At 42.5% G+C, this 10346-nt stretch overlaps 1 protein-coding gene across 1 annotated transcript in view; it reads right to left on the bottom strand.

Moving 5' to 3' along the window:
• DSCAM (DS cell adhesion molecule) overlaps window positions 1-10346 on the bottom strand; it is a 758565-nt gene that overhangs the window by 72638 nt on the left and 675581 nt on the right. Inside the window, 3 exon segments of the mRNA XM_006024681.1 lie at window positions 2-60; window positions 5597-5760; window positions 6622-6739. Coding sequence (XP_006024743.1) covers window positions 2-60; window positions 5597-5760; window positions 6622-6739 — 341 coding nt within the window.

The raw sequence follows: 10346 nt of genomic DNA, 5'->3' as shown, positions 1-10346 counted from the left end.
AAAGAGTGATAGAGGAAGATGTGGTTTTGGACACAGTAAGTCTAGGCTGGTCTGGTGGAACTAGATGTGAAAGAGTTAAAAACAGAAATACATGCAAATGATTATGCATGACTTTAATACATTCTAACAGTCAAATAACTGTTTTGGGTTGCAAAAAATGCAAATGATTTCTGTCAAAGTGTCTGTTTAGTTGACATTCTCAGCTAAGATTGAGCAGACAAGTTCTCATTTTTTATATTTAAATTTCTATACAATTTTATCTTTTGCTTCTGAACCCCACTATTTCTCTGAACTTGTGAGTTTCTTAGCCCCTTTTACACATGCAGGTAAAGGTGCCAGGGGATCTAATGTGTAATCCACACAATTGCATCTCCTATCAATGCACACATCCATGGCAAGAGGCACAATTGTAGGATCATGCATTAGATCCCATCGCATATTATCACCAGGGTGATCATGATCTCAGGCTCTCCCTGAGATGCCAACTACAGAGCTCGCAGTGGGGGACAGTGTCATTGGCTGTGAAGCTCACAGCAGGGGTAGGAAGGAGAACGTTGCACCCACTGTGCACCTCCTGCCAGGAACACTGTCACCGCTCTGAGCCTTGTTGACTGCAGGGCTCGCAGCAGAGGCAGTTGGAAGAATGCTCAGTTGGTGGGGACCTCAGTTAATGGGGCTCCCAGCCATAGGGGAGCATTTGGCCACACATTCAATTAATGACATAACTAGAACAAGCTACAAAGTTATTCCACATTTTTTGTGAAACAACTTTGTAGCATATTGCTTGTTTTATCACACCATTAATTGGTTGAATGTGTAGCTGGGTCAGAATTTAAAGTGTAAAGTTTAGAGGGGGCCTTATAACTGCAGTCAAGGTTCTTTGGGTGAATCTGATATCTTTTATTAGACTGTAGTGTAATTCTAAAAGATGAGGTCTTTTAGGATTTACTTTCTGGTTAATTTTCATGTGTGTTTTAAGAGTGAAGTCTGGCTTTCTTGAAGATAGAAACCAAGGCTGATTGCAAATAAAGGCAAAGAAATGCCTCAAATTATGGTAACTGCACATGCAAACATGGGTATATACTTCATGTGCAGTTTTGGGAAGCACCGTGTGCTTACTGTGTTAAATAGTATAGCTGTCTATGTTAAATAGTATAGGACAAATTTATGTGCAAAGAAGAAATCCAGCTTTTTATTGGTATAAACAGCTTTCACAAAGTCCCAGCTCCTGTATACTTTCCCCTTCTATTCACTAAGCCCATCCACATGAAGAAGATACCAGGTCTACCGATGAGGGTGAAGAAACCTGGAAATTTTGACTTAATTTGTTCCCCACAAAGTCTAATAGACCCTGCAATTTGGACAGATCTGTTGGTTGGATTCTCAGAACACAATGTTAAAGGAGCTACTAGTGGGAAAGCAACTAACTCTCTTGTTACTATGACTAAATATCATGGTTCCATTATATAAAAGGTACCTACTGAGCTGGTCTTGCTAGGTACTAGCTCAATTTGGCAGAACCTATATGTCTTTGATCTCTACCTTTACCCTTTATTGTGTTCTGCCATTTGAACAGGAAACCTGAACCCAAGGACAGGAAGTGCACTGTGTGTTGTGGACTCTTGGAAGATGCACTTTTTCAAAGATAATGCTGCTTGATGACAAACCAACAGGTCATAACAGCTGAGATTTTAGAAGGCTTTTTAGTTCAGATAATAGCTCCGAATATTTGAATATTTAATAAAATTGTATCTGTACCTTTTAAGTTTTACAAACTAAATTGAACATTTGAAGTTGGGTGAGGTTGTGAGGGGAGAGCTCTCCTGTGATTTCTGGAACTGCCTATTTATATTTAGGTCAGAAAAACAAGGAAGATCTTTGTGATATTTTATCACTTCACTTCCTTTTCTACTCTAGTATGAACCAGGAAAGTCAGAGGGTTCAAGAACAGTATAAATGCATATAGTTAACAAAAATGCATTATTCACAACAAACCTTCAGTTCAAGCTGAGGTTCAGCTGAGGGTTTGGATCTGTGTTCTCTCTAGGCAGAAGATTGCCCTTTGTTAGCTTTAGGTCAAGCCGAACAGAATTTTTTTTCTGTTGTTTGCACTTATTTGAGGAAATTGCTGCTATCAACGAGTTTATGGAGGTTGATCTTACTGTACTCAAAGAGTTAAATTATTAAGAGTGATGGGGAAATGTAATAAAGAAAACAGACTCTGTACTCCAGGGGAAGATTAATTACCATATATGCATTGTACTACTGCTCTTTTATTCATATTTATTTGGTAAATACCATGGAATAACTCTGAACATACTAAACTATAAAAAGATTTATTGTAAAACTTTTCATCATAGTCTCACTTTCCCCACATAAGATGATGGTCCAACATATTAAATGCCAATCTTCCTCTATCCCACAGGGAAGCAATATTGATTTGCTTTTAGTTACTGTTGTTCAATACCTGCCAAAATTATACAATTATGTGCTAGCATATACAAAAAGTTTTACACTTAATATTATTTTCTCATCCAGTTTCTTGTTGTGGACATGTATCCAACATTACAACAAGAATGGCTATGCCCTCTCTTGGATTTTGGAAGAGTTAACACACTCAGGGTGTGTCTACATGTGCAATTAATGCCCAGAATGCTTACCGCAAAGTGAAATACTGTGCAGTAAGATTTCTGTGAGAGCAAGTCTACATGTACACCCGTCAGGAGCAAATTCACTCCCAATAGGAGCTGGTAGGAAATGCCTACCCTGCTCTGCTGCCATATGGCAGCCAGGGGGAGGTCTAGGCTCCCCTGGAGACCAGCCTCAGGCTGGCAGGGGATGCTGGGGTCAGGCCTGGGCTCTAGGGGATGGGGTGGGGACAGCTGTTTCCCAGTCTCAAGCCCCGATCAGCTGATCAGGGCAGGGAACTGGGAAAGTATATTCTCCCCCACAGCTCTTTCCCAGCTCCCTGCCCTAATCAGCTGGGTGCTCACTGCCAGCTGCCCCACTGGCAGGACAGATCCTGGCCACTCCTGGATGGGCAGGGGATCCCCACCCAGATGGGGACTTGCTGCTAGTTGCCCCACCAGTGGAACAGTTCTTGGCTGCCCCTTGTGAGTGACTGGTGCCTCTTGAATTTGGGGGGGCACCTGCAGAAGCTGCCAACGGTGACAGCCCTGCCAGGGGGGGCACCAGCCCTTCCGACAGCATGAGTGTCAGCCATCGGGGGAGCACTGGCCCTGTCGGGGGGGCATATGCACCGCCATGCACCCCCTATCAGTTGCCTATGCCACCCCTGGCTGAGTGGGGAACCCCACCTAACCAGGGGTTCATCGCTAGCTGCCCCACTGGCAGGACTGCTCCCAGGCACCCCTGGCTGAGCAAGCAATCCCTGCTCAGCTGAAGGCTTGCTGCCACTTGCCCCACCAGTGGGGAAGCTCCTGTCCAGCCCCTGGCTGAGTGGGGAAGGAAGAGCTCCCCAGTCGTGGCACAGCTCAGCTTCCCTCTCACAGGGGAGCCAGGGGCCCTGCAGCACTGGGACAGGGTGGATATACAGAAAGGGACCTGATCCCCATGTTCTTTACTGCACAGTAGTTTATGAGCATGGTTACATGGTGATGCTTTACTGCGCAGTAGATTAGTCTACTGAGCAGTAAAGAGTCTTGTGTGGACACACTGTCAGTGATGCTTTTTATAGTTTAATAGATAAGGACATATAGACATAACTATATTGCCATAGAGACTGGTTGTTTCTTTCTGTTCTAATTTGTGAACTGTTTCAACTGGCAATTTAAATTGTATATCTGGGGACTAGAGACACAGGGCATGTGTAGATGAAACAGGGTGGGGTTTTTTTGGAAGCCACCACTTCAATTTAGGTCCCTTTAAACCCCCATGTTGTGCACACACACTGCTGACTTACCTGCCTCTCTGCTGGCAGGGAAGGGAGGGCAAGCTGCCAGAGGGCAGAGCAGTCCCTGGGCTGTGGGGTGGTGGGGACTGGTGCTTCCCTCCATAGCAGTGGTGGCCCCCCCTGGTGGCACCCACCTGCAGGCACCTATCTTGGGTGGTCCCAGGGGGGCATCGCAGCTGCAGAGGGAAGCACCAGGCCCCCGGGGAAGCACCAGGCCCCCCGTGCAGCTCAGGCAGGCAGGCAGGCTCCAGGGTGGGGGAAGGGAAAGATTAGGCTTGCTGTTTTTCTTGTGGGGAGCCTGCCTTCCCAGGCTGCTGCCAGGCTACCTGCAAGGCTTCCTGCAGAGCGCCTGAGCTACACACAGCCCGGTGCTTCACTCCGCAGCTGTAGGGGCAGCAAACTAAAACTCCTCAGAGTTTTAGTTTGTTATACCCCAAGTTATTTAAAGCTCATTAAGCCGCCGAATTTCCTACAGTGGCTGTAATTCATGTACAATACGTCACTGACATGAGAAAATAACGACACCATTAAAGTGGAGCAAAAGCATTTAGTCCTCTTTAAAGTATCATGCACACATGCTCCTTGTGTCATCTACACACGGCCACAGTGTCCTTCAAAAAATGCTCTATGTTCTCAACTCAGTAATTTGCTTCCTTTTTTTGTCAGACAACTTCTTGACAATCAGAGCACATTTTGAAGTTTATCTGTTTGCCCAAGACTTACAATGAGGTTCTTGAGGAGGGGAACCCTACAAGTTTGGAATGTGTTTGTGTGTGTGTATGCATGTGTATGTGTACGTACATGTTATATAAACATTACAGTCATATGTATTTTCACACTGTAACTGTTTGTGCACCTATTAGTTCCATGATGGGTGAGTTGTACATATATATATTAATAGAAGATGCATACTTGATTACTGCTACTTAGCATTATTGTATTGAGAGCTTGTTTTCAATGCCTACTATTTCCATCATAGGCTTTTATAAAATTCTCCTTTTGCACTGAAGATCTCTATGATAAATCTCAGTCCAGGGGTGAACTTTAGTTAGTCATTCTTTTGGAATCTTGAGACACCTTCCTTTTTCTGTAAGCCTTTTCTTTTTTTTTTTTACATGGGAAAAGCATGTAGTAGTTTCTTTGTATAGAACTCAGGAACAACTGCAAACAAACAGGCAGTTCCTGGTCTTCAAATTCTTCTGTATATACTTAATTTTAAGTACCTTTTATTTTTATTTTCTTTCATTTTGTATGGTTATATCTGTAAAAAAATGTATTAGAAATATACCTGCACACAGGCACTACACACATACAATATGTGTATATATAGTTATACATGTATATATGTGTGTGTATGCATGTGTGTGTATATATGTATGTATACACATACATACATACATATACATATAATTTAGGTATTTAATTTAGTATGTTTGCTGGTATATTTTTAATATTTTCACAAATTTAAGCATTCAAAAAATTCAAGAAAATAAAAATTAAAGGTCATACTAGTTATATATATATATATATATATATATATATATATATATATGAGAGAGAGAGAGAGAGCGAGAGAGCAAGATCTTATTATCTAAAACTATCTCTCTCTCTCTCTCTCTCCACACACAGACCTAATACCCCCGACAGAACTGTAATCTCATTGATGAAATCCAATAGGCTTACCTTGCACCTGCAAATTCAAGATTATTTCATCAGATCCCCAGTTGTTAGTGGCCACACAGCTGTAATATCCAGAATCCTCTGCTTTCACAGTTCGGATGACAAAGCTGCCATTGTTAAAGATGCTTCTTCGCCCATCAATCATCACTAGACTGGGTGTCCCGTTACTACCTCACAGGAAACAAAATGCATACATTAAAGAAGTTACAATCAAAATTACTCAGGATTGGATTAAACCAAGAGAAAACAAAAGAAAAATATTGTCCCTTTTTAGGAATAGGAACAGAATAGGAAATACTATTTTGTTGGAGAGTGTCAGCAATCAGCATGAGGACAGAAGCTATCTGGTCTACAATCTGAATAACAAAAACTCCCTCTCTCCTTAGCAAAGTGCCACTTCACAAGGACACCCAATCAGGAAAAAATAAAATTCTGGGTTATAAAGTCTGTCTTTATAAAAGAAAAATTGCAATTATGGTGCATGGATTTTTCTCTCATAGTTTCAGTGTATCATTGTTGATTCAATGCTTGGCGTAATTTTTTGTCTGAACATAAGCAGGTCCTTCAACTGCAAGATTAATCAGTCTAGAAAGGCCTATTCAAAATCAATATGAACATGAACCACACTCATGAATGTTTTCATTTGGGAAAATTAGTAGTGCTAGCATCTAAATTATATTTTGCTACACGATGATGTCACAGTGATCACCAACAGTACAGTTAAACCGCCTGAGACTGAAGTTAAATTAAAATCAGAAGTAGATTTATAGTTTTTAATATTTTCATATCCCTTTCTTTTTACCTTTCCCTCCTTTTCAGAACTTTCCGATGCTGCCTGCCAGCTAGTGTAAGCCACTGGGATATTCAGAACTGTTCTACTGCACTTGTGCCTGGTCTTTGCATCAGGGAGCAAGGATAGAATACTCCCTTTCTCTCTTGACACACTCGTGAAATATCAAGCACAACAATGCCCCACATTTTTAAGCTAAAGTGGCCTTATTCAAGCTGCACATTTAGTTGCTGGTTACCTATCCTTCATCCATTTGACTGTAGGTGATGGGTCCCCAACGGCCTTGCAAGGAAGGATGATATCCTTCATCCACGGGGTTGTTACTGTGCCACTGAATGTCAAGATTCTGGCTGGAGCTGAGCAAATAAAAGAAGAAAATTGAAATGGAGTCCCTTTTCATCTAGTCAATGGGGAAAGAACACAAACACCAAAAAGTAAATCTTTAAACCAAGCGCCAACTTGTTCCAACCTGCATTCCTATTAAACAAATTATTTCCAACTCATATGACTGGGTATTTATTTGAACATAAGCAATACTTAATATTTGGAGGAAAGGAAATCTGGGTACTATAGAATGGGAAGGGCATTGAAACAGGAAAGAATAAAACTGAGAAGCTGTTAATTACTAAGCCTATTACTTTCCTAGGTTAGGAAAAGTTAATCTTTTTGTGTATTAGTCAAACCTTATTTGAAAGGGATACCCTGGGGCAAATTGTCTCATTAAGTCATGCTTGCAGGCATAGCATCTACAACAGGGAAGAATATTATAAAATCTTAGCTAATGAATTAGAGCATATCTGTCCTATGACATCCTTGTTAAATTTTAAGTACCAACAAACAAAACATCTTATGCACCTCACTGGGATAAAAGCTGAAATCAGTCTGAACTTATTGATAGCTTTGATAATCTTTTTATGAATAAAATGCTTTCAATGGTTCAGAAGCATTTCTCTAGGAATCCTTATAATTTTATTTCTTGCTCTTCCTACAAAAGGGGGCAATTACTCAAAAAGTATTGCCTATATGAAGTTATGCCTCCTAACAATCCTAAAATCATAGATTTTCTTGACACCTGCTTTATGTTTGGGGGACTGGCTTGGGTAGCATGTTTTTCTTTCACCATATACAGCAGGTCAGGAAATAGAAGTTATTCTGGCTATTACTGATATTTCCATTCAAAATCAACATTAATGATAAAAAGAGAACGATCACACTAGATAAAATGTTGCAGTGTGGGCATCATTACAGTCCACAATCTGGCAAGAATTAGCAGTTTAAATTGGTATTGTAGATATTTATGGTACCAGCTACACAGGTAGAACTGCCAAGGGTCATAATCTGACATGTAATTTTTAGTGGCCACATCTCCACAAGATGCTTACTGCACGGTAGCTCACTACTACTGCTCCATAGCTTGTTACTACTGCGCAGTAGTGTCACTGGGCACAAACCATGACGTGACGCTACTGTGCAGTAGTAACAAGCTACTGCACATTAAGCATCACTATGCAACCATGCTGGAATGCTACTACGTAGTAATGCCAGTTACTTGGTTATGCAAGTATTAAATGACTGCACAATAACAACTGTACAGTGGGCAGCTTCTGTAGATGCACCCAATTAGGTCAATTTGGCTCAATGGGAAAATAAAAATCTTGGTTCTGATAATAATATCTACAATTGACAGACAGACAGACATTAACAGTAGAGTCAGTTTGGTTCATCTCATTTTGTGATATATGGACAGTAAATCAAAATTGTTGTAAGCTGGCTATCAAGAATTTACACCAGATATAATGTAGAATGGATATTTTCTAGTGAAAATGCAGAAATTAACTAGGATGCTATGTTAATGACATAGAGAAAAATCTTAAGCTCCTCCAGTCTAGTACCTAACTCATTTGGGGTAAAAAAAATGACTGAATGGTACCTTTGCAGTCCCTTAATACTGGGACCAGTCAGGGACAGTTCAGTCTGTGGTGAAACTTACGGTTTGGACATATGTAACATTTGGACTGGTGTAAATGCAGCTTAACCCTGAGGTGGACAGACATGCAATCCTTTTGAACTGGTATAAAGCTACCTGGAACAGTGCAAAAGTGTACCTGCAAAATCAAGCAACCTCTTGAACTGGTTCACTGTGAACTGGGTCATTGCTACATGTGGACACAAAACAATCCATGACTCAGGTTTGGCCAGCTCTGGCTATTCCATGCTGCTTTGTTGCTCCTTCTTCCCTCCTCCCACAGTGCTGCAATTGGTTGCTCTGGTACACAGCCAGAACTCTACTGCCCCCTTTTTTTTCTCTTTTTTTGGCATTTTTTTTATCCATAAGCTCTCTTACACAGCTTAATCAATGAAAGCTATCTTTCTAACAACCAATTGTGTCCTCGCTTTCTACTTGACTGCAGCCTCTCAGCATGGCCCCCCTCTCTCCCACTGCCTGAAAAACCCTTCTCTCCACCCCAAGACAGTAAACCACACTGAGGATTTTGGTCAGGCACAGACTAGTGAATTTTCTTATACTTGTGCTTAGGAGAGAAGGGAAAGCAGAAAAGTAAAAATGGCCCTAGTCAGTTCACCCACATGCTATGGCCCTCAAAGTTGTAAGTGGAAGCAGTCCTCCCTCCCTCCCTTCTCCCTCTACCCTTTTCACCCACTGTGAGGCATACTGATCTTGGTGCTCACTCCCTCCCCTAGTGTTGGAGCCACAGCACTTCAATGCGTAATAGATCAGTGGTTCTCAACCTTTTGCACCTTACATCCCAGCTACATATGGTCAAAAAATCCTGGTCCCACCGGTCAAGGAGCGGGGTTAGGGTAGGTCACCCCCAGAGGTCAGTTGAGAAGCAGGGAGGGGGTGTCCCCCAGTGGCTGATCAAAACGCGCAAAAGTGAAATGGGAAGTCACCACCATGGCCCGAGTACCACCTAGAGGACCCATGTCCCACTGGTTGAGAAACCCTATAAAAGATAAACTTTCTACCTGAAATGCTGGGGCACTGTACATGTGGACACTTTGGACCTGTGACAAGTGTGAAGACAAGTGTGAACCAATTTTCAATCAGTGACATTTTGGAACTGTTCAATGGTTATATGTATTCATGTCCTTAGAGCACTCCAATGACTATAAGTTGCTAATGGTATCCAAGGGGCCATTCCCACAAATGAATATTACAAGGACATTTTTTTTAAAGCACTCTGCTCATAGAATAACTGATCTGGTCAAAGATATGGTGAACTTTGCAATTATCTCATCAGAAATTATTCATATGGGGTGCATCCACATGAGATACTTTACTATGCAATAGACTAAGCTAATGCTCAGTAAAATGTCCTTGTCTACACACACTCAGCAATTACTGCACAGTAGGTTAGCCTAGTAGTATCTAGATTAGTTCAGCAGTATCTAGATTAGTTTAGATATTACTAGATATAGGTACTAGAAATCTGAATTAAACTAATGCACTTTTGACTCTGACCAGGAGCAAATTGCTCCCTCAGCCTAAGTAGCAGGGGGCCACAGAGGGTGGGAAGAACTGTCCTGGCTTCTTGGAAGCTGCCTCCTAGCCACGTGGAGATTGGCACAGTCCCGATGTCCACAATGTTTGGGAGGCAGCTGCCAGATAGCTGGACAGCTCTCCCCCGCCCATCAGAGATCAGGACCAGCCCCCATGCCCTCTCTCAGCCCAGGGCTGGCACCTGGGGAGTCTGGAGCTACCCCTGGATGCTGCAAAGGGTAGAGCAGGGCAGGAGCAGCCCTAGACTGACTCTCTAAATCAGCCAGGCCCATTCCCCCGAGTCCGGCAATGGCTGCCCCACCCACCCCAGCTCCCAGCCCTTTGGGGAAAAAAAGGCCCACTCACTGGGTGCTGCTGGGCGGGGGGGCGGGGGGGGCGAACCCTGCTGCCCCACACCGCCCCATGCTGACCCCTCAGAGGTGCCTCACCCGGGTCAGCTCTGG

This window comes from Alligator sinensis, unplaced genomic scaffold (genome assembly GCF_000455745.1).
Source record: "Alligator sinensis unplaced genomic scaffold, ASM45574v1 scaffold424_1, whole genome shotgun sequence".
Classification (NCBI taxonomy): Eukaryota; Metazoa; Chordata; order Crocodylia; family Alligatoridae; genus Alligator; species Alligator sinensis.
This window is presented reverse-complemented; position numbering and strand designations above follow the sequence as displayed.